The sequence below is a fragment of the Pristis pectinata genome, chromosome 4 (assembly GCF_009764475.1).
Source record: "Pristis pectinata isolate sPriPec2 chromosome 4, sPriPec2.1.pri, whole genome shotgun sequence".
In the NCBI taxonomy this organism is placed as follows: Eukaryota; Metazoa; Chordata; class Chondrichthyes; order Rhinopristiformes; family Pristidae; genus Pristis; species Pristis pectinata.
In genome coordinates this window covers 74,547,433-74,575,101 of record NC_067408.1, presented here as the reverse complement: position 1 = coordinate 74,575,101, position 27,669 = coordinate 74,547,433, and the positions used below count along the sequence as shown (strand labels likewise).

The 27,669-nt window shown below is 39.6% G+C and overlaps 1 protein-coding gene across 4 annotated transcripts; it reads right to left on the bottom strand.

Moving 5' to 3' along the window:
• Positions 1-2,662: 2,662 nt before the first annotated feature.
• On the bottom strand, positions 2,663-27,414 carry qtrt2 (queuine tRNA-ribosyltransferase accessory subunit 2). Of its 4 annotated transcripts, none has more exons than XM_052014168.1 (10): positions 27,388-27,414; positions 21,700-22,016; positions 18,748-18,803; positions 17,058-17,134; positions 15,605-15,814; positions 14,084-14,283; positions 12,385-12,536; positions 8,923-9,030; positions 5,757-5,856; positions 2,663-4,658 (listed from the first exon to the last, which is right to left on the bottom strand). In XM_052014168.1, the coding sequence occupies exons 2-10, from the start codon at positions 21,897-21,899 to the stop codon at positions 4,427-4,429; spliced, it is 1,335 nt and encodes a 444-aa protein (XP_051870128.1). In that variant the 5' UTR covers positions 21,900-22,016; positions 27,388-27,414; the 3' UTR covers positions 2,663-4,426. The 4 variants fall into 4 exon arrangements, with proteins under 4 accessions (XP_051870128.1, XP_051870129.1, XP_051870127.1 ...); XM_052014169.1 differs by lacking the exon at positions 27,388-27,414 and adding an exon at positions 27,020-27,104; XM_052014167.1 differs by lacking the exon at positions 27,388-27,414 and adding an exon at positions 26,869-27,001.
• Positions 27,415-27,669: the final 255 nt, after the last annotated feature.

The following is a 27,669-nucleotide window of genomic DNA, read 5'->3' as shown; positions in this document are numbered from 1 at the left end:
AGTTCTCTAATGTTCCCTTAGTGGGCTAATCTAGAGTTGTGAAAATCTAACTGCCTCCTCATAATTTACTGAATATATGGTGCAATAATGAAAGAATAATAAAGCAGAAAGACTTTGATCCATATAGGTAGAAATAGAAAATATTTTATATTAAGTTGAAAAGCAGCAGAATTGGAAGCAGCTGAAATGAAATCAATTCATAATCCCCAACAATGATTAACTCAGTAAAATATCCAACAAACTCATCTTATTGGTGGGAAAGGTCAATTTATTTCTTTACTGGATAGTTGTGGAATTGAAGGCTGAAGTATAAAGAATACAGGGCAAATCATCTTCAAGAGAAAGCCAGAAATATTATTTTGTTCTGATTATAGTCAATGCCGAGAAGTGTGACGTTATAAACAAGTTTATGAAAAGGAATGAACTGTATGTGTTATCTCACCTCCATTGATGTCCAAATTTCCTCAACTACCATTTCTAAAGATCTGTTTTGCAATTTCTTGTTGCTTGATATTCAATGTGGCTTTCTTCATCTTTATAAATCTGTTTAAAGGTGATTAGGTTCCTGATCACTGATCACCTTTGTCCTTCTGCACTTCAAAAAAGTCTTCGCAAAAGTTTTCACAAAACCACCCTACAGACAGTCAAGTGTTGGATATGGTCAAAAGACAGACCAACACATGTAACAATAAACACGTATTATATGGCGCTAAAGTGATTTGCTTTTTGCATTTTTTGATCCAAATGATTTGCTGCTTGATCAGTTATACTGAGTTAAACATTCTGTGAATTCAGCTATGTCAGAATTGCAAGAATGCAGCCTAAAACTTGGGTCATCAACATAAACTTAAGATTCCTCAAGGGCCATAAATAAATTAATTGATTTCCCCATTTGGCAGGTAGACTCTTGAAACCCTGTAATTGAATAGCAGGTAATACATGGAAAACTTTACATTTTGAAGATAAATTTAGGAGTCAGTGGGGATGTTAGAGGTTAAATAAAGCTGAATTTACTGTAGTTTACTCAGCCAGAATTTATGTGACTAGGAGCAATAGCTATTACTAATAAGTCAGAGGAAGATCTGGTGAATAGTACCATGTTTTAGTTTGCCTCTCAAGGTAATTAATGCTTCCTTTTTTCAGCATTACCTTTCATACATCATCAATAAAAATGCAACGGTAAACGGTAATACATTGCTTACTTGCATTTCAACAATATTTTCAGCATGTACTTTCCCTTGTTCAGGCTTTTACATCTCTCTGTATGTTTATAATACAAGACCTGCATTGGTTAATTATTATTCCTGTGGTAGAAACTCATGAGAAACCAGTGGATTATACTGCCATCTAGTGATCATCTGAATAAATGTCATTTCCTTTTCCTTTCAAATCACTGTAAATGGTAGGAAAGGAAAGATTTGAATTTGTATAGTACACAACAGAACCATTGGATATTACTGAGCATTTTACAACCACTGAAGTGACACAAGTGTGGCCACTGCTGCAACGAAAAACATGACAATAAAATTATATGACAAAATTATATGACAAACCCTGGAAAACGTGGACCACTTCTTACCTCTCGGCAAAGGCAGACATCAATTATGAAATCTACCTTCAATGTGCCAGTACAGCCTTTGATCGATTGAGGAAAAGGGGTTTGAAAATCCAGACCTGAGACCTGGCATAGAACTCATGGTCCATTAGGCAGCAATGATCTCTGCCCTCCTACATGCTTCAGAGACCTGACCTACTTACAGCAGGCATCTCAAGGCTCTGGGAAAACACATCATCAAAATGACATTGCAACATCATCAAAGTTCGCAGGAAGGTATGTAAACCAACATCACTATCCTCCCTCACGCCAGTTTCCAAGCATTGAGGCCTTAGTTACACTCAGTTGACTACATTGGACAGGCACTGTTGTTTGCTTTTTCAACACCAGACTCCTGGAACAGATGTTCTGTGCTGAGCTCTATCGGGGAAGAGATTACCAGGAGGAGAGGGAAAAATATTCAAGGATGTGTTCAAAGCCTCCTTGAAGAAATGCAACATCCCCACTAACTCCTGAGAACCTCTTGCCCATGACTACCTCAAGCAGAGAAGCAGCATTTGGGATGATATTGAGAACCTTGAATCGGGAGCAGAGATGCCCTTTGTAACAAGAGCGCACCACCTCACTACTACCCACCTGCCCACCCCATCCGTCACCAAGTGTGGAAAGGTCTGCAGTTCCCACATTGACCTCGTACACCATCTCAGAACACAAGTCACTCTTGATCCTGAGAGACTGCCTAAGATAAGAAATGTAGTGGCCAATTGGCACACAGCAAGATCCCACAATTACTAAATTTATAGGTTTATTAATTACTATAATTACTAAATAACATGTTTTTTTAAAAAACATAATGTTGATTGGGGGATATACATGTTGGATAGGACCAGCACTAAGATAGCTCTCCTTATCAGAGGCAGGAACTGAGTTCAACATCCTAATTGGTTAAAGGGGCCCTTTAATGCAGAATCACTAGTGGTACACTATACGTAGATGTAGTACACCATACACAGAAGATTTAGCACAGGCCAGTCATATTTAATTGTCAAGATTATATTTAGAAAATAAAAATCTTGATTTAAGACAGAGGGAGCAGTATTTGCCAGACTGCAGAATCAACTGCAGTAATCCATCTCCAATTGATCTTAAAGATGTTCTACCACAACCACAGGCTCTTAGGCAATCTCAAGGTGTTAGCCTGCTGATACATCAGAACCAGACTTACTCTCAGTTGTGTCATGCTCAGTTAGAAATGTCAGTTGTTTGCAATAATGAAGATTATCTGAATGAATAAAGGAAATCTGTTTTAATAAAATGCATGGTAGCTCTCAGCCTTGGAAATTTTTCAAGGGCCTTTACATTAAAGTTCCATATATCTTGCAGATTTGCTTTCATTTTGATGCATTAAATACAATGGGCATTTGTTGGTTACAACAGACTTAATTTAAAGACATGAGGCTGAAGCAAATACAACTGTTTAAATTTTAGTAATGATAACTTTAATAATAAATCACTGTTTAAGATTGTGGAATAAATAATCTAAATGGATTCATACCATCAAAAGATTTAAGGAAACTCGGTATTAAGAAATGAGGGTGAAATCCAACTACCCAAATTCCCACCCAAAAATTTACAATCGCAGGCCTGCAGTGACTTACAGTATGTGTGTGTAGATCCATGGATATAAAACCTAGTCCTTCAGCCTTGCAAAATCAATCTTAAGTAATTGCTTTATATTTGCTTCATGTGCAACTTCTAACATTCCCTTAAAAAAATTGCTTGGACTGCATCAGATCTAGTAAAACAAGTCAGGGAAATTATGGTGGATTCCTACAGCCAGAATTGGACCCTAATTTGCTCAAAGCATCTGTGTATCTGCTTTGGGCAGGCAGGTTTCTCACCAACTGATGCCCATTGCTTGTCAGATACTACAGAAGCCCACACTGGTTTTGATTTAAACTCCTGGATATTTGTTACTCACATCTGAAGTTGAATTTATCACTCTTTAATATCAGTTGCAATGAAGAATAAGCATCATTTTGGTGGATACCTTCTATATTCAGTTATCAAAACAATTTCTAAAAGATAAAAGATATCTTTATTAGTCACATGTACATCAAAACACACAGTGAAATGCATCTTTTTGCGTAGAGTGTTCTGGGGGCAGCCTTCAAGTGTCGCCACGCTTCCAGTGCCAACATAGCATGCCCACAACTTCCTAACCCATATGTCTTTGGAATGTGGGAGGAAACTGGAGCATTCGGAGGAAACCCATGCAGGCACAGGGAGAACATACAAACAGCGGCTGGAATTGAACCCGGGTCGCTGGTGCTGTAATATCGTTACCCTAACCTTTACATCGAGTTAAAAACTATTCAATTCTGTTTCCACATTTTCTAGGTACCTCTCTTACAATTAGATGGGAACCTGAAAAACTGAATGGAATGATATTGTTAAATTCATTCATCACTGCAAGTCTCAAGAGTTCATTGGTCCTAGATGTAGAAACCCACCTCATCAGATCTAATTCCATCATATCAAATGGAATAGTACTATACTTCCCGTATTTTTAATAGAAAATTTCTTGTTTCTTATAAAAATACACGTAGCACAGATGGAAAATATAAATGAACCAAAGCACATATTTCAGCCCATATGCTTGTTTTCTACCATCACACGTTAATGATACACAACATGATAGAGGAAATCTCGAGTCTGAGTGCTATAAGGTTCCAATCACAACAAAATAAAATGTTAGCTCACACTGTGAGTATATCTCAATAACATGTCACAGCATCAGTGGGCCACCAATGCCTGCCAGAAACCTTAAAGAATGAATAACCATCACATGTCCTGTCAACTATGTCTTTGTTATAGCTTCTGTTTTTCAATGAGTTCTTTAAGTTTCTTCAAGTGGCCACCTTTCAAAGCATCACGGATAGATTGGAAGAATGCAAAGTAGTGGTGAAGGTTGTGGATCATGAGAAGAACTCCAGCCAACAGCTCATTAGTCAGTATGAGATGGTAGAGGTAGGCACGGGTGTGATTCTTGCAGCAATAGCAAGGACAGCCCTCCACCAAGGGGCTGAAGTCAACACGGAACCTAAACATTGAGAGTCACATAAACGTCAGGTCACTAAGCATTCCAAAACCGTCAGCTCTCTTAAACAAATCTGAACGAGCATCAGGCGTTAGCAACAAATAAACTTCAGGTGAATGGCATTAATCAGGAAATGCAAGAGCAGACTATTTTTCTGAAATAATGCTGAATGAATTATCCTTTAGACCACTCATTCAATCAAAAGTAATAAAGTTTGCACTAGAAACATGGTACTTACCATCTTATAATATGATTTGTGTTTATTTTTTCTGAACTAAGTAGATTGAACTCAAGAAAGCACAGATGTGTGAACTACCTACCAATTATTACCAGCGAATTATCTGTTTTGTCTTCCAAGGCACAACTTGGTTTATCCTGCTCAGTAAAAGATAGCTACAGGATACCCAACTCTTAACCAAACAGACTGTTTAATGGATACAAGCAATGATAATTTGAACCATACTGCAAGAAGCTCCTAAATTCAACTGCTAGTCAAATGGTTAGGAGCTATATGTAGGAAGGCAGCAGTTAAAGTGATTATATCATGAGTTCCATTTGGATCGGTTAGACATAGATCTAACCAGGTAGATTAAGGTGTAATATAATGAGGTACATAACATGAGTGAAGGATCTGGTAGATGGATGAAAACTATTTCCTGCTTTCCTATCAGACTGAGCCTTGTAATATTTGGGCTGCTCATGAAGAATAGAATAAAACATTACAAGAACAGGAAGGGTGTGGTGGGGTGATGGAGAACCACTGAAGAATAAATAGGTTAGCCATGTAAAAGAGATAAAAACCTGCAGATGACAGAAATCTGAAATAAAAACAGAAAATACTGGAAACACTCAGCAGATCAGGCAGCTACCTTTTGTGATCATTATAGACACTGCATCATAATATCTTAATTATACAATGTTATAGAATGGCATTATAGGATCATTAGGAGAGGAACAAAATCAACTTCCCAATAGTGAACTACATGTTATAAGAGTACTTAAGACTGAAGAAATAATGTATTGAGACTTATCTGTATTTACTGAATACTTCAATGTATATACAGAATACAACCGTTAATTAACAATCTGGTAAACACTTACTGTTCATTTTTCAGATCAATCGAAAAAGCAGCCATCTTCCCCTCACAGTCTGAGGTCTTACTACTGATCTCATTATCTGCAGAACCGTTCCTGTGCAGCACTGAAATTTAATCCAAAGCATTTATAAGTTTATCTTGTATTATACATCATTCCTCTCCAGTCATCTGACCTCATTTCACAAGATAACAGTAGGTGAGGTTTGGCTGTTGGAAAACCCCCCACCAGTTGTCACCAAATTTTTCAGTGGGGATATTTAATTCTGTCATTTTGGGTGATGAAAATGTAAACTGCAATTTCAGTTTAAAGGCCACATATTGAAGTAAGTGGAAGATATTATTTAGAAAGTTAAGCAAATTAAAACCATGATACTTTAGAAGTTTGCCTTTGAGGAGATGGTGAAAAATTTCCCCATTGCTGAAAACTGAAAATATAATAATTGAACATTTAAATAATGACACAGACTTCTGAGAATAATGCAAGTGCTATAGTTTCATCGTGATGCTGATGATTTTCTGAGTGAGGCTTCTAATTATAATTATCGTTCACATTTGAGATGCAGAGAATATCAGTGATGAAATGGAATTGCTTTCTGAACATTCTGCCCAGTGTAATCATATAAAATTGTTATGTGGTTTATGGATTCTTCAATCCCAATTCTTACCTGTGTGATTGAGCAGTCTTTCAAACTGAACATTAGAGATCAAATTCCATTGGAAAGTACAAACAAGTAAAAGCACCCAGTGATAAAGTTAAACAATTCTGCATTTGACCCAGATACAGGTTCTGCTCCTCAGCCTCAAAGGCAGCTTTATGTCACAAGTGGTATGGAATTACTGCAATTACTTGGTAATTCACCATTATTTGCCAGACATCACATTGAGACAATTTAAAAATTCACACTCTCCACCATGTGACTGTGGAACACTGAACAACTATACTGCACCACTGTAAAAACAGAAACTGTTGGAAACAGTCAGGAGATCAGGCAGCATTTGTGATGCACAGTCAGAGCATCAACCAAACCAGCAAATTACATGCACAAACTTCATCAATCACAAAATCAATAGAAACACAAGACATTCACAAAATGCAGAGGCTAAAAATGCAATTTGATATTTCAATAGAACTTTATCTGAAAAAGCAAAGGTCTTGACTTGGTGAGCTGAAAAAAAAGCTGATTATAAAATTTAAACTATACTAAGCTCAAAAGTTCAACAAAAATATTCAGTCCATCCACTTCTATTTAATAAAACTATTCTTTAGTATTTAATTAACATACAATATGTTAGTAACAAATCAGGTTTTCAAATGATTTAGTGAGTGTACTTCAGGTTACTGCATGCAACCACACAGACCCAAGTGGCACAAATTTAATCTCAGATTATGCTGAGGGAGCTGCTTCCAGCTAGGACGATAGATGCTACCACCAAGGCTCAGTCTGGGCTTGATTAGAGGTCGAAGCGGAGGTTTCTGACCATGTTCCAATAATTGATTTTTACACGTGCTCATGTGTGTACATCAGGTGAAGCAAGACAAAGCTGGGAGTATACATTTTAAAGGAATGTGAACCAGATGGATGAAAAACCTAAAGCTAAATGCCTGATCTCTCGACTTGGGAAGGTATCTTTCAATAGGAGCAAGGGAAGAATATTCAGGGAGAAGTTGATATAGAAATTAAACAATATTGTATAAAGTTATTGCAGTATAATTTTTTGGGGGATCTTATGTGTGTGTGGGCCTTAATTTACTACCTTCCTTTAATCACAAAGCATATCAATGCAACTCATTTTGATGTATTGGATCCATTGATGTGAACCCCTATGTTGAATTAACCAGACTCATTAAAATGGAGTTCAAAATACTTAAATTGGGATAGTTTTTTTTTGCATGTTATATCATGAGTGTTTTCACAGTTGTTAGATGATGTGTTAACAGTAGAAGTGTTCTACAGTCTAACATAGAAGTCATTATTCTGTTGGCAAGTTGAACCTGTCACTTTCAAAGCCGCAAAATCCAATTTTCAAGTGAAAGGAAGAGTTGGCTGACTGGTCCTTAAATGTTCAAAGAACTGTAGATCACAGGTGGTTACACGTTCAAACCCCTGGGTCAGAAGCAGGCAACACTGGCTCAAATTTCCTGAGCAGTTCTGCACAGAATGCAACTGTCAGGGAGCTCAGGATTCCTGTGTACAAACAAAGGAGTTTCTAACTTCCTCCCAGAGGATCACCTCAGGTCATTCCACCTCTGTGCCAACACTGGACTTCCCCTGGAGTTCAGCAGTGGAGCACCAGCTTTGTGCGTTCCTCAGCAGTTACGCTGGTAAATCTGCCTGCTGAGTCCATGCCAGATTAGACCTGTAGCAGACCTGCACAAGAGACTGCAGGTGCTGGAGTGTGGAGCAAAGATCAAACTGCTGAAGGAACTCACCAGGTGAGACAGCATCTGTGGAGGGATATAGACACTCAGTGTTTCGGGTTAAGACCCTTCATCTGGGCCTGCAGCAGCATCAGTCACTTCACTGCAGAAGAACATGTGTGCAGCAGAAGGATGAATTGCAAGTAATTTATAATCTTTTTATTTAATTGAGTTGAAGTAAATATTTAATTAGTTACATTTATTTTTAATTTTTAGCAATTTAAAAATATTTCAGTTTTAATATGTTTTAAAAAACGTTTTGGAAAATTTGTGAATGTCAGAGAGATTGCATTTGTTTGATAGCTCTGACTGGCAGCACTCCTAAACCAATCAAAGGGTTTCTGTGGGACTTCCAATCAGAAAACCCAATCAGTGCAGAGTTGGCTTCCCACAACTTCTCACAAGGGGGCCTGTTAAAGAGCGGGTTTAGCAGGTAGACCACCAGGAGACCACACTGAGGAAATTTTGGGCCATTATGGTTCACAATATTTTAAATTGTTTTCCTCCTGGTAAAGAAAGTGTCACTGTGAGGTTATGAAGCATAAAACTCACTGGATACATTTTTATGATGCTGGGCAGAATAGGCTATCAAAAAATTGGAATATTTCTGACACAAACATTCCAAAACATAGAAAAGCTATTAAAACTTAAATATTTTTTTAAATTTGTTCAAAAATTAAACAAATGTTTACATCAACTCATTAGTTACAGTGCAATTATTTGTTCAACATTTGAGTTATTGCTGACTTACTTGCGAGAATATGATTCTCCTCACATTGTTCATTGGTCATTCTGGTATATGTAGATGTAAGCTGCTGGTCTTGTATCTGGTGCAAGGGCACTACAAGAATCTTTTCTTCTGGTAAGATACAAAGTAGTTCATCGTGGTGTGTTTAGTACAATATATTCCTTGATGCCTAATTCTTTCAGAGCTTTAATACTAGATTTCTGGACTTCCATCTTGTATTTTTGGGAGACCAGATTAGAGCTAACTCTTCCTTCCTCAATTCAAACTTACATTGACTTTTCCTCATTAAAAAAATCATTTTCAAGGAGATGGCAGCAGAGAAAACAATTTGTCTGAAGTGGGGTGCAGCAACAAAGAACTCTGGGAACCTCTGATGCAATTCATTACAAATCATAACCACTTGGTTTGAACAATTTTAAAATCAAGATGAGGAAATCTCATTCTATTCAAAAGGATTTGACTAAATTAAAAGATTCCACTCTTAGATAGCAGGGAAGATATCAGAATGGAAGATGATTGAAGCATTCAGAGTGATGTGGAAAGACTTAGGGCATGCATAGAAAGGACTAAGTGAGAGAGACCATTTAATGTTGGGGAAGGTTGTGGGGGGGGGGGGGGGTTACTCATGCAAGGAAGGCAGCAGAATACTACCTGGACTGGTAAGAGTACAGTAGGAAATAGAAGATTTCATTAGTCAGGAAAGACCTTTTAGGGCTTGGGGACTGTGTTTTTCAGTGACCTGGAGAGAAGGGGGTCAAAGTCAAACCACTGACCTCAACAAAGATTTGGCCTCAGGGGTCAACCAATAAGAACACAGGAAAATATGAGCAGGAATAGGCAACTTAGCCCCTCAAGCCTGCCGCTGTTCAATATGATCATGGCCGATCTGCTCCAGGCCTCATTTCTTGCTTCACTGCCAGTTCCCCATAGCCCTCAATTCCCTGATTTTTCAGAAAAATTATCTGCTTCCTCTTTAAGTACCCTCAAAGATCCAGCCTTCACAACCCTCCAGGGTGGAAAATTCTAGCGATTCACTACACTCTGAGTTGCTTCTACACACCTCAGATTCAAATGACTGCCACTCCATCTTTTAACTATGTCCCCTCATTCAAGATCTTATATCTTTCAATAAGATCACCCTTACTCTCTTAAAATTCCAAAGAACAAAGATCTAATTTCTTTAGCCACTCATGATAGGAATTAGCCTAGTGAATCTCCTTTGGACTGCCTCCAATACTGATATATCCTTTCTTAAATAAGGGATCAAAACTGTGCACAAGGTGTGTCCTCACCACTTGCTGCATTTGTCTGCTAACCCTCAGCAATCTGTGCACATGAACATCTATATCCCCCGTACTTTGTACATCAGCAACCTTTCTCCATTTAGAGAATAGTCTACCTTTAGATTCCTCCTTCTGAAATTCATAATCCCTCACACTTTCCCACATTAAACTCTATTTGCCAAGTTTCTGTCAACCATCTACATCTTATTGCAGATTCTGAATATCCTCATGAAACCATGTCCTCCCATTTACTTTCATGCCATCGGTTAATGCAAGAACTTAAGAAAAAAGATGGGTTGCTTTGCAGGTAAACTAAACTTTCATTTTTGAAACTGTTGTTGTTAGCTGCTGACTAATGGGATTTATTCATAATTTCTTGACCAATTCTTTTTCTTATTTGTTACATGCCGATTGGTATTTCTCCCGTTATTTATCTTTATCCAATGCTTTATTCTTCACTTACTATTCCCATCACCGTTTCTGCTTCTCCAGGGATCTTATCAGCAAATAGCTCCAAAACATCTGCTGCCTTAAAATACATTCCGTGCAGAAGTTGCTCCAAGAATGATTAGCTCCATGCCAAGTTATCAATCCAGTGGTAATTAAAATGTATTTTAAATGCAGTATGGGTTCTAGACCTTGACCTATCCATTGCCAATTACTTATCTTCACAGGAGATATCTGGAATCTTTTTCTGATAAATTTCTTCAATCTTTCTGGACACCGAAAGAAGTTCTTGTCAAAAAAAAAAGTCAGAAGTCAGCCATGGAGTGCAAGGGTGCAATGAGGAACCAATTTAGATCCTGGCTTTCTGAACAGATAGCAAAAAGACTTGCACATCTGTAATAGCTTTTGAGATTATGGGACTTCCCAATACATGCACCTGATACCATTTATGGTAATGGAATGGGAAATACTAACGTAAAGGGCAATCACCATCTCTACCCATCCTGGATGCCAGTTACCCTCACTGCATTTATCCCAGATAATTTTTAAACAATCTACTTTATCAGAGATGACTCTTTTTAGAAGAATACAGACTTAGGAATGAAGATTTCATCCAACACAAACAGTTACCAACAATCATTTCGAGAATATTTATCTTCTGAACTAAAAAACGCCACCTCCATCCTAGATAGTTTTTAAACAATCTACATTATCAGAGGTGACCCTTTCCCATTTAAAGCAGTACATCTGGGAATGAGGATTTCATCCAAAACAGATCTACTAACAAGTGAACTTGTCATAATAGTGCCAAGTTCTAACTTTATAAAATAAATTAACATAAAAGGGTTTGTTGTTTTAAAAGGACAGATCCCCAATATAGCACAAACTGATGCATCCAACTGTACAATTAGCAATAGCAACAGATACTGTTGAAAACAATTAAGTGTATTTGAGCCAGAAATATTCAATTCCAGGCTGATGAAAGAATTGATTATGGCATTGACTGCTTATGAAGTGACAATAACATTGACATAGCTCTTAGCTGGGAATATAACTACCTGATGCCCAGGGATGCTCCTTCGCAGACAATGTAGATCATGAGCATGGAGTATTATTGTAGCAGGAAGCGTTATTCCTCATGCAAGGCTGAATCACATTTTTGTATAAAGAACAGGGAGTATTACCGCTGCTAAATTGGAGTAAATCTGCTGTGAAGCAACTGATGACAACACTGAGCAATGTTCCTTGTCCTAGCATAAACATCCCTCACTTTAACAAAATCAAAACTTTAAAGCAATAATTGAATACATGGTTCTCCTCCTGTGATCAAAGTATACTGTGGTCTGTTTATCTGGTCACCTTAAGATTGCAAACATTTTGCTCTCGTGTCTTGGATAAAAGAGCAAATGGTGAACACAGTGTCAGGCTCTATAAACAGAACCGTGCTGTTTCCCAGTATTAGATCACATCAGAAAAGACAGAGGCAAAAACGGACGCACATCCAAGCAATTGTGGTGAAGGTATTTGAGAAAAGGAAGCTGTTCACTGTGCAAGTCCCTGCAAATACTCCTATTGCTTACTATCCTGATCTGGCTGCTTAGACACGAAAGAGCTCATTATTGTTGACTCATGAACAATAATATGGACACATAACTGTGAAGAGTAGAAAATTAGTGTATCATGCTTTGTTTATGCACTCAACACTATTGGAACATCGGCATTCTCTAATAGGTACCTTCTGTCTCTGGGTCCACCTTGTATTTAAAATTGAATGACAGAGCTCTTCCTTGCTCAGTCACCTGATAGGGAAAGAAACCCTCAAACAAGTCCACTCCTCTTGATACACACTCTAGCACTTCATCTGGTTTTCCAATCCCATGGATCAACCTTATATCAGGGGAGAAAGGGGAAAACACAGAAAATCTGAATAGGTATTAGAATGCAAAACAATGAAGCAGTTAAAGCATAATTAAAACTAATGCTAGAAATCCTCAGCTGGTTTGATGGCATCATGTTGTTAATCTAACTCTGAAAAGTGCTCCAGTGATAAACATGATATATATTCAATTTTACACTATACTTCCATAATTTACCCTTTAGACAATTCAACAATGATTTTTCAAGTAAATCTATCCATAATATTTAATGACCACCAACATAATAAATCCTCCTACTAAGAGGAATGAATTGTCTTAACAATTTGTGGCATGTTTGCTTTATCTTTCCAACTATCATGAACTCTTGAAGATACCAATTTGCACCAATGTCTTGTGTGGCCTCCAGCTGAATAACCCATCCCCGTAAGTGAACCTGGACTGTATCAGAACCAGAACCATGGCAGTACCTCCTGTGACGTTGATGCACAGGACAGAGGAGAAGTTATGTGCCTGAATATTGTGGAAAACAACACCACTGTCTTAGCCTGTGCTACAATCTCCATTTCCTACCCAGCCATTCCATCCTAGTCCCTAGCAACTGTCTAGAGACACAACCAGACAGTTCACAACTTTGATTTCATAGCTGAGGTGAGCTTCAGAGCAGATATATACACCCCATCCTTAAGGCTGCCTATTTCTATCTCCATTACACTGCCCAACATACCCACTGCCTCAGATAGTCTTCTGCTGAAACCCTCTCCCACAGCTGTTTTATCTCCAGATTTAACTAGTACAATCAACTCCTGCCTATTCCCCTTGTACCATCCTCTGCAAACTTGAGATGATGCAAAGTTTTGCTGTATCTATCCTAATTGGTAGCAAGTCCAAACTACTATCATTACCACAGGGCCGTTGAGCTACATTGTCTTCCAATTAACAAATGACTTGACATTAAAAGTCTTACCTATGCTGTCAAATCCAACCATCATTTGTCCCTCCCTATAACACCAATTGTTTCCAGCCATATATACTTTTAAGATATCTACACCTCTCACCATTCTGGCAATAGTACCTTCAGCTGCCTTAATTTTTGGAAGTCTTTCCCTTAACATTACTCCCTCTCTCCTCATTTCAGATGCTCTCTAAAACTTTTGCCCAAGATTCTGCTTATCTCCTTCCATGGTTTATTCTCAACACAATGCACCCGTGAGACATCTTAGGGCTCTTTGCAATGAAAGATGCTTTATGAATACAAGTTGTTATTGACCTAGAGAAATTTCCTACAATGGACCCGGCTTTTAGATGTTGCCTTATAAGTTAAAAGATGGAGGGGATGAACAAACATCTGACTTCAGATTCAGAATAAATGAGATGTTTAATGATCTTTAATGTGAAAAAATATCCTTGTTCTCAGAATGACAAAGTTGCAATAATTATTTGCTACCATTAGATGTCTCAGTCAGCTTTAGAATAAGAGAAGTGGTGACAGAAATAACTGCATAGTAATACAGGTTTAACAAAGACACAGAGACAGTCATATTCTATCTAGTCCCCTACCTTGGTTTGTCTTCAGGCAGTTCTCCTGTGACCGAGGAGATTAAATCCAGTTTCAGGTCATCAGGCATGGTCTCTCCCTGAAAACCATCCAACAGGAAACCTCCAACTGGCCGCTTCATGGTTTCTCTGACAGACCTCAGCCTCTCCTCAAGAATGTCTCCTCCTTCTACAACTCCTATAATTTCTGTGTTCTTCAGAACCTGGACACCAACCAAACCCATCACAAGTGTTAACTTTACTACAATTTATCACTGCACAATTTGGGTCAATAGTATTGCAATTCTAGGAAATATTCCAACATCAATTTGTGGTTACATTTAATCACTTTAAAAAAGTTATGTATTCATTCTTCTTTTGATTTATTCATCTTGACCTGAAGCCGCAAAAGATTTGCTACACCACAATACCACAGAAGTCATATTACAAATTTCCTGCCTATATTTCTGTTCTTGATTTCTATTCTGTTGCCACATGTGAAAGTTTTGGATTGGCCATGATATTTCCATGGTCAAACTGCTTGAAAAAAGCACTGTGAAGGTTCACACATGCATGGTTACTTGGGCATGATACCAGAAGGCAATCTTCATTGGTGGAACCTGCTAATATTTTGTCCCCTAGTTTATGGGATAATGAGGTTCAGCCTTCTTCCTGGAAAAATGTGGAGCACCTCCCCTCCATTTATCATCAGATCTTTCAAAAAATCCCCACAATTGTAAATGGGACAAACCTAAGTAAATTATTATCTTTTGTATCTCTTTATTTCCTTTGGCACTTTGTCGAATATACAGTATGCTTCTTCTTGACCATCCTTGGATGGCAGCAATCAAAATTTCAAGGCTACTAAAACAGAATTTTGGCACAAATCACTACCTTTAGCTTTGCTCTTCACTATCAAATCTCCCGACTCCAGCTTCCCACAATCCTCGAACATTGCCAATCTTTGGCACCCTCAGGCATGACTATACAAATATTCCCCGTGCTCACTTCTGATCTTCCATCAGTTAACTCTTGAATTCTGCTGCCTCTATCCTGCTGGCATTATGTCTACTCACCAATCACCTTGTCTTCTCTGATCTCAATGGCTTCATCTCATACAAAATCAAATAACATTCTTAAATCCCTCTGTAATCTTTCCTCACTCAATCTGAGTAATTCTGCATAACCCTATAATATTTTATCAAGGATTCTGTTCTTTCCGAGTATCCTGGCTTCCTTTAACTCTTTCCAAGGATGACCCCTAATACCATTTTCTGGAAGAGCTTCCCTCTATGTCTCCACCTTTAAGATTCATCTCAAAAATCATGATACTGGTGAGCCTTTACCCTGAGATTATGCTCCCTATTCTAGATATCCCCCATCAGAAGAAGCAGTCTCCCAACATCTACCCTGTTGAGCCCTGACGGGTTTCAATAAGATCACCTCTCTTTCTTCTAAACTCCAGAGTATATACCCAACCTGCTTAATTCTTTCCTCATAAGATAACCCTTTCACATCTGGAATAAATCAAGTGATTGTTTTTACCTCTGAATTCTGATGCACCTTGAGACATTCATCCAGGAAGCCCAGAGTTCGATCCACTGATTTATTAATCCTCTTCCTTGAAGATCCTGGAGGCAGTGGCTCTCCATCTGCCATGGACTGGTACCAGTCAGGTTTGAAGGCTTGTTGTATTGCCATGAATTTTGACAAGGTTAGTTCAATTCGGCCACCTCCACCCCACACTGATACGGTCTTTTCAAACAGAATAATAAAAAAATACATCAGATCTTTAAGACACCAAACAAAAGTCATTGATTTATACAGGATTTTGCAAAAGTGATAATATCAAAAAATGAACAAACTAATCCAGTAGTTTTATTGTTTTACACAATAGAACCTAATTCCTGACCGAAGCTCAAAGGGACCCACTACGTGTCAGATTTGAATTGAGTATGGAAAATAAAAATCCTCCAGAACTAGTCATACTCAAGCAAATCTCAAACTAAATTACATTGCATAAACATCAACTACACAGTTAATCAACTGCACAGTATCATCAATGCCTCCAATTTTCTTCTCCCTATAATAGTTTTCTACAACAACTTGCATTTCCATAGCACCTTCAATTGAAACAAAATGTTTCAAGGCAATCTGCAGAAACGTCATCAAGAAAAACTGGCACCGAGCCATATATTAGGCCAGACTTGGTCACAGTGGGCTTTAAGGAGAATCTTAAGGGAGGATAACAAGGTAGATAGCCCCAAGATATATAGGGTGGGCGTTCTGGAGTTTAGGCAACTGAAAGCACTGTCCCTAATGGTACAATAATTGAAGTAGATGACATGCTTGAGGCCAGAACTAGAGGAGTGCAGTGATCTTGGAACATTGTAGCCTGAAGGTTGCAGACATAGGGGGGTGGCAAGAATTTAAGTTCTACCATCTTTTTGATGCAACTCTTATTTGGACAGTAAGTTGTAGATGCTGGAAACCCTCCACTCGTCCAGACTATCACTATTCACTGATAAGCCTGGAGACCGACAATAAGCAGAGGTAGAGCATCGCTGAGATCAGCTCAGTCTACTTAAAGTACAAAAGTATAACAGTAGCTACAGCATTGTGCCAAGAGCCAGTGTCCTAGTTGAATCTTCTTTCTCACAAGGCATGTTGAAGACAAGTGTACAAACTACAATTGCCACACAACTGTGGCAACAAAGCATCAAACTTAGAACTATAGTGTGTGGTAAATGTATCAGCACAGCTATGCAGGGACCCCAATTGTTTTGACTCTTAAAAATGGAGGAAGTAATACTGTTTGCTAACATGCAAGGATACTGATTCCAAGATTTTTGCAATCATGACTGGCTCTTCAGTTAAAACAAACTAAAACAATAATAAGCTAAACTGACAGCCAACAAAATAAATGAAGTAAAGGGAAACAAAAGCAATGACTGCAAGTATATTTCAAACTCTGTTCCTGAACTTGTCACTAACTTACTTTACTTGTGTTGTATCCTGATGGACATGGACTAGCTGGGTCATACAAAGAACAGTAAGTAAGCTTGTCTGGCATGCCTGTGATAGAACAGAATGGTAAACACTCCTTTAATAATTCAATGGAAATCGGAAACCACCAGTAACCAAACTGAAATATCAATAACATGGAAATGGATCTGTACAAGGCATTAGTGGGATTTGTACTTCATCCAAAACTAAACAGAGTAAAACCTAAGACAATTTAATTAAAATAAAAACAGAAAGTGATGGAGATCCTCAGCAAGTCAGGCAGCATTTATGGAGGGTGAAATAGAGTTCTGATAACAGATCATCAGCCTGAAACATTAACTATTTCCATCTCAACAAATGCTGCCTGATCTGCTGTGTTTCCAGCATTTTCTGTTTTTTTTATTTCAGTTTTTCAACATCTGCAGTTTTTTGCTTATCAACAATATCATTGGTTACATTCATAATATTTGAATTTAAATCAATCAATATGGTGGCACAGTGGCACAGCTGGAGGAGGTGCTTCCTCACAGCTTCAGCGACCAAGATTCAATCCTGACCTCTGGTGCTCCAATCTCCTCCCACATCCCAAAGATGTGCAGGTCAGTAGTTATTGCCTTTAGTGTGTAGGTGAGATATAGATCTAGGGAAGAGTTGTTGGGAATGAGGGGAGAATAAAATGGGATTAGTGTGGGAATATCATTAATTGGTGCATGGTGGTAGGCACAAACTTGTTAAGCTAAAGCCTGTTGCTGTATGACTCTATGAAACAAGCTGGACTTGTAGAAGGAGTACATCAGTAAGGGTACACTGAAAGAGTATTAAAACAGTTCACTTCTTTTTATTCGAGATTTCAAGCACTGATTCTATCTTTCCTTGCCAGTACTCATTTTTAATTTGTCACATCTCTACAAGACATTGGTGAGGCCGCACTTGGAGTATTGTGTTCAGTTCTGGCCGCCCTGCTCGAGGAAAGATGTTATTATACTGGAAAGAGTGCAGAAAAGATTTACGAGGATGTGGCCAGGACTTGAAGGACTGAGTTATAGGGAGAGGTTGGACAGGCTAGGCCTTCATTCCTTGGAGTGAAGGGGACTGAGAGGTGATCTTGTAGAGGTGTATAAAATCATGAGGGGCATAGGTAGGGTGAATGCACTCAATTTTTTCCCAGGGTTGGGGAATTAAGAACTAGAGGGCATAGGTTTAAAGCATGAGGGGAAAGATGGAACTTGAGGGCAAACTTTTTGTTTTACACTAAGAATAGTATGCATGTGGAATGAACTGCCAGAGGAAGTGGTTGAGGCAGATACAATAACAACTTTTAACCAACAGTTGGACAGGTACATGGATTGGAAAGATTTAGAAGATTATGGGCCAAATGTTGGCAAATGGGACAAGCTCAGATGAGGCATCTTGGTCGTCATGGACCAGTTGGGCCAAAGGGTCTGTTTTCATGCTATACAACTTTATTAGTCCATATTGACTTTTCAGAAGTAAATTGGAACCAACTATTCAATGCAAGCACTGACTACATCAAAACAGGATTTATCTACACCACTGACTACAATGCTACAACTATTTAACACAAAACTAGATGTCCACAAGTAACATGTCTACAACCTGGGATGGACTATATAGTCTGCCTTGAGAAAAAAACATGTTTAAATACAATCCACAATCAATACCTATGAATTTTCCAATGCCTTCTTTATATTCTTCTAGAACTTCTTGATGTTCTGCACTGAGAAGAAAAAGAAAATGTGCTTACAAAAGAGTATCAGAGATGCACAGGTAGAAAATTAAAACTTAACCACGTTGATCTGAAGCCTTATACTTTGTCTCATACAAGACTAAACCTAAACCAATTGGGGTCTAAAAGGTCCTGAGCTTTAGTGCATTTATTTATACCAAACCAAACCTCAGGACCTATATTTTTTTAATATCTGGCCCAAATTTGGCACATATAGTTAGCTCCCATTGGGTAGGATAGCCAACCTGTTTCAGAACATGGGCCAAGGATTTATGGATTTTATGCTGAAGAACAAAGACAATGGACTTGGTCTTCCCAGTATTTGGTTTGAAGAGATTTCTGCTCAGTCAAACATTGTCAGAGATGGTGGTGGAATAAGAGAGCTAGTGACAAGATAGAGCTGAAAATTATCATGTGGAACCCAATGTTGTGAATTATGATGAGAAATGCTGCAGAGTGGCATGCAAACCTTGGGGACCTACAGCAACAATGGTGCAGGAGTGGCAGAGAAGCCACTGAATCTTAGAATGGAGCAAGGACAGTTTGCCCATCTGAAGGACAGAGGGTAGGCATTGGAAGAGAATGGTTTCATCAAACCATGGTGAAGACTGCAGACAACCAATAAGGATGAAAAAGAATTGTTTTTCCACAGTTAACGTGACAAAATGTCATGTGAGTTTGATAAGAACTTTATTACTGGCATAACAATTCAAACATGGAATTGCAGAAAAGCCATGGACTTTAGAAGCAAAAATACCTTCCTACAACTTTGGACAAGAAAGTTTCAGTGATTTGCCACAGGTGCAAATTTGAGGACAGATAGATTTAATGCTGGTTTAGAATGGTTGGTGAGAACCATACCTAGCCCAAGGGAATTGTCAACAGCAGCTTTCAGGGGGACCAGGAAGAGATGTTGGGTAATCATCAGTTTGTTGGAAATAGTTCAAGGCTGCAAGGATAGGGTCTCATAGACAAGATGAATTTGGAGAGATGGAGTAAGAAGGCAGCCAACTAATACCCCAGATTTCACACACAAGCAATTCTTGTGTTGGCCGAGTGAAGGGGCTTCAGTATTTAACTCCAATATATGCATGTCATTGCAGACATCATAGAGGAAGCGAGTTAGGGTGGGCAGGTATGAGGAGAAGGAAGGTTTTTTGTTGGGGGTTGGTGTGGGAGGAAGGATGGAGGTATTCAGTAGACAATCTGAGAAATCTATGGTGATCAAGTCAGGCAGGTAATGGGTAGGGTGGCGATCAGGTCATACAGATGTTGGTGGGGAAGCATGTATTGGGGAACATGGTCAGATGCTAGAAGCTTAAGTAATAATTTTAACCCATGGTCTTCTTCTCCATTTTCACCTTGAAACATTTAGCTTGATAGCCTGTGGGAAGAGTGGCAACCCACTAAAGCTACTTACTGAATGAATTTGACCTTGTGATTAAAAAAGCACATAAGATCATGCCACTTCTTGTTGCGGGTGAGGGTCAAAATTGGTTTAAGAATGTAGTTTGTGTTATGCAGTAAAGTAACCCAGTGACTGTTTAAGCATTTGTGGGTGGACCTATGAATAATGGGAGAATTTTAGAACCTGATAAAAATTCATGTGGTTAACCAGATCTGGCTATGGCTAGTTAAACCATGTTTTCCCAAAGGCTTGAACAGAGCAAAGATATGGGACTACCGGGGGGGGGGGGGGGGGGGCGCAGGGTGGGGGTTGGAGGCTAGAATGAGAGAAAATAATGGATTTAACATGGACATGAACATCAATGGTGATGGAGTATGTGATTTAAACAGATGGGTACCTGCCAAAATACCAGCTCAAGACTAATGTGATGCGAATGCAAAAGTGTGTAGTGAGGGAAAGGTTTCCCAAAAATGAGATTCCAGACAATGATGCCCATAAAGTCAGCAAACACAGAAGTAGTAAGCTTGGGTGAGGGCAAGCACAATAGGGTAAAGAGTGATTCAAGGAAATGTTCAGAGATTCTCTTATCAGTGAAAATTATAAATAGAGTTGAAAGACCGCGCAGTTCACATGATTTTTGCCAGATATGCATTGCTCCAAGGGACATTTCTTTATAGAGTAGTTCATTCCAAAAGCTGATACGGTAAAGTGTAATCGTAATTACAATGAACACAAGTAGAGGTGTACACGTACTTTGTGCTGTCCAGACCGAACATATTACTACATAGAAAAACATTGTAATTGAGGCAGAGTATAAATTAAGGGTACAGTTTTAATGTCATATTGGTCATTAAGTAATTTCAGGTGAACATCAGCATGGAACTGACAGGACACTACAACAGTTTGAGACCTCCCTTTAGGTGATCAATGCCCAACTTTACAGTGTAACTGATCATTTGGCAGCATTGGCTTAAATTCACCACCAGATCTGAAAGATTGTTTTGCATTGTTAAAGTCCAAAATATCATTATAAAATAAACTGAGCAAGAGTTTTAAGGAGGGATTTATAAAACAACAGGGAAAACAGGACCACCTTCTTTACTTTTCAATATTTTTAATGCTGGAGAAGAATATAATAGTCCTTGCTCTTGTACACACAACAATACAGTTGGGCTATCAAGCAAGGTACTTCTTCTCTGGCATCAACGTGACCAGTGTGGGATACAATTGGCAGTACAACTTCTACAGATTACTTATCATACTGCATACATCATGGCCCTGGAGTGACCCTGAAATTGAGTTTGAAGTAACTTTTTTTTAAATGAAACTTGAATTAAACCACTCTGGGTCAACACTGAATTTAGAGCACTAGAGTTTCTATTCTACAAAGGAGATACAGGAATTTCTGCATGCAATCTAACATCACATTTACATTTCACCCCAAGGATTAAAAAAATAAAAATTTATACTTGCACATACAGCGTAGACAACGTCAGATGTACAGGTTCAGGAACTCCTTCTATAAGGCTGAGCGTGTCATGGGTTAGGTGCGGAGCTGTGCCTGTCCGGGTATAAAGGAGGCAACCAGGAATATCAAGACTTTTACTGCCATTCCGTCCTACTTCTATCAATTTGCCCTGACGGCATCCGTTCACAATGCTGGAGAGGACTAACTTCATCTTTGCTGCTACAATTGGAGAACACTTCCAAATGGTTGATCTTTTATTGGATGCGAGTTCACCGCTCAATCTGTGGTTTGTATATTTTAAGAAAAACTCACAATACTGTTGCAGCTTCTGTGAAAAAAGAAATGGCATTAAAGGGCACGTTACTGCATCTTTCCTACTTGCTACAATCCAGAGAAAATTCTGATTTTCAAACATTAATTAAAATCTATCTGCCTTGCTGGAGAAAATGGGAATTGTTGTGTCTATCAAGGCAAAGGATATTAGCACCTGGGAATAGAGAGATTTTCCATATCGCCATCCAAAAAGATCACGTCAGACACACCACCCTCAAATTTCAAGTAAAATTTCTGGTACCTGACACTTACTTCTGGAGACACAAGAGACTGCAGATGCTGGAAATCTGAAGCAACACAAAAAACATCCGAAGAACTCAGTAGGTCAGGCAGCATCAATGGAGGGAAATGGACAGTCGACATTTCGGGTCGAAACTGTTCATCCTGATTTCTTACTCCTACCTTGGCAGAGCACCCCTACTCCAATAGGAAAGCTTGATCACTCAGATCATAGCAATGCCCTGAAGACGGCAAATTCTGTGGCAGTCTGTTGTAAATTGTCCTCATCATTTAGTCTGTATAATTCATGTTTTGTGTGTTGTCTGAACCCATGTACCTGTACCTCACTGTACTTGTGCACATGACAATAAATTCCACTTGACTTGAAAGAAATGAATTTACCTTAAACTATACTGACCTCAGTGGAAAAGCATGTTGTCCAATTCGAAACTAATCACCATGCACTTCTTGAACCAACCTGCACAACCCTAATCACTACCTCAGAAAAGCAACATTATGACCACGTTGCACCACAATGGACTTTCTTTTTTTTTTGTTCTAATTGTGTTAATTCTTGTAAAAATTGTGTATAATTTATGGTTAATTTATGATTTTCTTGTGAATGTTGTGTATCAGATGCCATGTGTCTGTGGTGCTGCTGCAAATAGTTTTTCATTGCATCTGTTCATACATGTACTTGTGCACATGGTACTAAAATGACTTCAACTTTGACTATATCTTTAATATTTAAAGAGACGAAAGCAGAAAATGCTGGGAACACTCAACTGGTCAGGCAGCATCTGTAGAAACAGAAACAGAGTCAATCTTTTAGGTTAAAAACTGTTCATCAGAACTGGCAAAGTTGGTTCTGATGAAGGGTCTTGGACCCGAAACGTTAATTAGAACATAGAACAATTACAGCACAATTCAGGCCCTTCGGCCCACAAAGCTGTGCCGAACATGTCCCTACCCTAGAAGTTACTAGGCTTACCCATAGCCCTCTATTTTACTCAGCTCCATATACCTATCTAACAGTCTCTTGAAAGACCCTATTGTATCAGCCTCCACCACCGTTTCCAGCAGCCCATTCCATGCACTCACCACTCTCTGAGTAAAAAACTTACCCCTGACATCTCCTCTATATCTACTCCCCAGCACCTTAAACCTATGTCCTCTTGTGGCCACCAATTCAGCCCTGGGGAAAAGCCTTGACTATCTACCCGATCAATACCTCTCATCATCTTATACACCTCTATCAGGTCCCCCCTCATCCTCCGTCTCTCCAAGGAAAAAAGGCCGAGTTCCCTCAACCTGCTTTCATAAGGCATGCTCCGCATTCCAGGCAGCATCCTTGTAAATCTCCTCTGCACCCTCTATATGGCTTCCACATCTTTCCTGTAGTGAGGCTACCAGAACTGAGCACAATACTCCAAGTGGGGTCTGACCAGGGACCTATATAGCTGCAACAATACCTCACGGCTCCTAAATTCAATTCCCCGATTGATGAAGGACAATACACCATATGCCTTCTTAACCACAGAGTCAACCTGCACAGCCCATTTGAGCGTCCTATGGACTCGGACCAAGATCCCTCCGATCCTCCACACTGTCAAGAGTCCTACCATTAATACTATATTCCGCCAACATATTTGACCTACCAAAATGAACCACTTCACACTTATCTGGGTTGAACTGCATCTGCCACTTCTCAGCCCAACTCTACATCCTATCTATGTCCCTCTGTAACCTCTGACAGCCCTCCAAACTATCCACAACACCCCCCAACCTTCGTGTCATCCGCAAACTTACTAACCCACCCCTCCACTTCCTCATCCAGGTCATTTATAAAAATCACAAATAGTAAGGGTCCCAGTACAGATCCCTGAGGTACACCACTGGTCACCGACCTCCACTCAGAATACGACCCTTCAACAACCACTCTTTGCCTTCTGTGGGCCAGGCAGTTCTGGATCCACACTACAATGTCCCCTTGGATCCCATGTCTCCTCACCTTCTCCATAAGCCTCGCATGGGGTACCTCATCAAACGCCTTGCTGAAATCCATATACACTACATCTACTGCTCTCCCTTCAATCGATGTGCTTAGTCACATCCTCAAAAAATTCAATCAGGCTCGTAAGGCAGGACCTGCCTTTGACAAAGCTATGCTGACTATTCCTAATCATATTATACTGCTCCAAATGTTCATAAATCCTGCCTCTCAGGATCTTCTCCATCAGCTTACCAACCACTGAGGTAAGACTCACCGGTCTATAATTCCCTGGGCTATCCCTACTCCCCTTCTTGAATAAGGGAACAACATCCGCAACCTTTCAATCTTCCGGAACCTCTCCCGTCTCCATCGACAATGCAAAGATCATCGTCAAGAGGTTCCGCAATCTCCTCCCTCGCCTCCCACAGCAACCTGGGGTACATCTCATCCGGTCCCGGCGACTTATCTAACTTGATGCTTTCCAAAAGTTTCAGCACCACCTCTTTTCTTATATCTACTGTGTTTTCTCTTTTACTCTTTTCTAATATCTTTTGTGTTTCTCTTTCCACAGATGCTGACCTGCTAAGTGCTTTCAGCACTTTTTGTTTTCATTTCAGATTTCCAGCATCTGCAGTATTTTTGATATTAAAAGAAATTTGCAAAGGCTCCCCACCAAGCAGTTGTGCCAGCCCACAATTGTTTCACAATGATTATGTTGCTTTTGATAATATGGAAGTCAACCTTGTGCTGCTTCAAGTGATGGAACTGTGGTGTAAAATTTAAACCCTGATTTTGATACTATGGTGTTAATTTTGCTAAGATTATTTTAGGACATGCAACTGGATGAGAAGTCATTTCTGACAAGTTTTCATTGTAACAGAGTGGTGATTATACAGGATTCTGCCTCTGGAATAGAAAGTGAACAAGAGAGAACATTGATTGCAACAATACTGATAAAATTAAGATGCTCATCAAGGGTTATATAGTTCAGAGCAGAAGATACAGGGAGCGTTGGATGTCATGCAAGAGGGAAAAATCCATCATAAGGCAATGGCTCAAATTTTGCTGGGTTTCTGGCAGTTCTCCATGGACATCTGGTATTCACCCTCTCAAGTGCTTAGCAACTAGTTTTCTTTAAAGGACAGATAAAAGTAAACATCAATACTACTTCTTAGGCGGTCCCTCATGATTGAGGAGGACTTACTTCCACTCCAGTTTTGTGGGTTACGAGTTGGTTGACGAGGCCAGTGTGAGAACTGCAATCTCTTCCACAGATGAGGCAGGTGGTGGTCGATGGGCAGGTGGTTTGCGAGGTGATGCATTTCTTCTGCCACTTACACAGGACCTGGTTGTCAATCCCATCTCAAATGTTGCTTCGCTACTTTGAGCAGTCATAGGCCAGAGGTTCTGAGTAGTCAGTGGGGATGTTACATTTAATCAAGGCTTTGAGCAAATCCTTAAATCCTTTCCTCTGTCTGCCTAGCATTCTTCCCATGGAGAAGCTTGGAATACAGTTCCTGCTTTGGGAGTCTGATGTCAGGCATGTGAATGATATGACCTGCTCAATTAGGCCAATCAAGTGTTACTCAGACCTCAATACTTGTCCTAAGAAAGATCACAAATGTTTTTTCTCTTATCCATCAGTGAATTTGGAGTATTTTTCTGAGACCGCATTTATGGTATTTTTCCCCAGTATCGTGAGATGGCTGCTGCAGGTAGTCAAGGTTTCAGAAGCATATAGGAGGGCTGGAATCACTGTTGCCCAGTAGAACAGGAGTTTTGTCCATATCCAAGGTAGTCATCTTCAAAAACCCTTTTCTTCAATTGACCAGAGGTGCTTTGAAGGTAGTGGTGAATCTCATCATCAATGCCTGCCTTTGCTGAGATATGGGAGTGGTGTGGATTTCCAGGGCATTGTGGTTCCAGGGTTATATTAGTACAGGGGTTATAAGCAATTCAGGGCACAGATAAGGATGGCACACTGATGCTGCAGGTGGTGTTGCTGCTGCCTCACAGAGAATGTTTTCTACACTGAGTTTGCATGTTCTTCCCCCAACCATGTGGATTTCCCAATTGCTCCAGTTTCCTCACACACCCCTCAAAGACATGCTGGTAGGTTAAATGATTACTGTAAAAAATTACCATGGTGTAGGTAGGAGAATCAAAGTAAGGTTGATGTACATAATAAAGAACAAATTACAGGTAAATAAGTGGGAGATGTCAATGCTCTGAGAGCCAGCATAGACTCTCTGCACCAAACAGCCTGCTTTTATGTAATAAAAAGTGAGAACAGACCACAGATTTCAAGCAAAATTCATAAATTAGAAGACCAATTTGTAACTGCCTTTACTAGAACTTTATTTCTGGATCCTTTAAATATGACTTAAACTTCAGCAGAGAGATGTGAATTCATGTTCTTTTGATTAATTGTCCAGTAATTTAACTATAAGTTCACCTAGTTATATTAATGTGTCACAACAACTTTCACTGATCTTGCGATGTAGCAAAACATTCCAAAGCACTTTACAGCAGCACTGACAAATAAAAATCCGACATAGACCCACATAAAGATGAACAAAATTTTGGTCAAAATAGCAGTTTGAAGAATTTCTAAGAGAGGAATTTCATTGCATACCAGACTAGGAAGGGAATTCCAGAAGTTAGAGCCTTAAAGCTGAAGACGCAGCCACACATATAATAGAGGAACAATTAGAAGTCAGGGAGTTACGGGAGTCAAGAACTGATGAAGCACAAAAACCTTGGTGCACTACACTACCGGAGCTTACAGAGTTCGTACAACGCCACGGAAGTACGAGGATGAATGTTTTGAAACAACGTTGCTTTTAAAAGCAACATTTAGGAACGACACGGGACTTTTGCTTTTGGCAGTCGCCACTGATGTGTCCAGACCTCTGCTGCAGATGGAGAGGGAGGGACTGTCATTAGTCAACGCGCAGATTCACTAACCCAATACCCAGCTCCCAATCTGCACACCCCAACGCCGGCACATATCGCCACTAACGCGCCCCAGATAATTCAGGAGGAAGGAGGGATTTGCTAAGAATTAAACCATCCTAATTGTAACAGCGAACGACGACCCGCATCTCCCGCCCGGGACAAGAAACTACAGCCCCGAGAATAAAACCACGCTCACCTTCACAGGCCACCCGGAAACGGCGGCCGCTCTCAGCGCCCATCCAATCAAACTGCCGGATAGGTCCGGCCGGAATGACGTCATGGGGGCTCGGCGCGGCCATGTGACCCGAGCCACGCGGAGAGCGCGCACCATCCCGGAGAGCGCGCGCTGGGGTGCGTTCCATCAGGGAGCAGTGCATGTGGGTATATCGGGATGTGGGGGTGAACCCACTAATGCAAAAGCAAAATGCTGTGCATGTTGGAGATACTTAGTCAGTCAGGCTGTGTCTGAGGAGAGTAA

Bases quoted from the DNA above. Each gene is read 5' to 3' on its own strand.
- qtrt2 (XM_052014168.1), bottom strand. From the start codon at position 21,899: ATGAAGTTAGTCCTCTCCAGCATTGTGAACGGATGCCGTCAGGGCAAA. The intron at 17,135-18,747 runs GTATTGATTGTG...GTTCTATCACAG, and splicing joins AGGCATTGGAAAATTCATAG to GCATGCCAGACAAGCTTACT. The intron at 9,031-12,384 runs GTACCTATTAGA...GTATCTTACCAG, and splicing joins GGTGGACCCAGAGACAGAAG to AAGAAAAGATTCTTGTAGTG.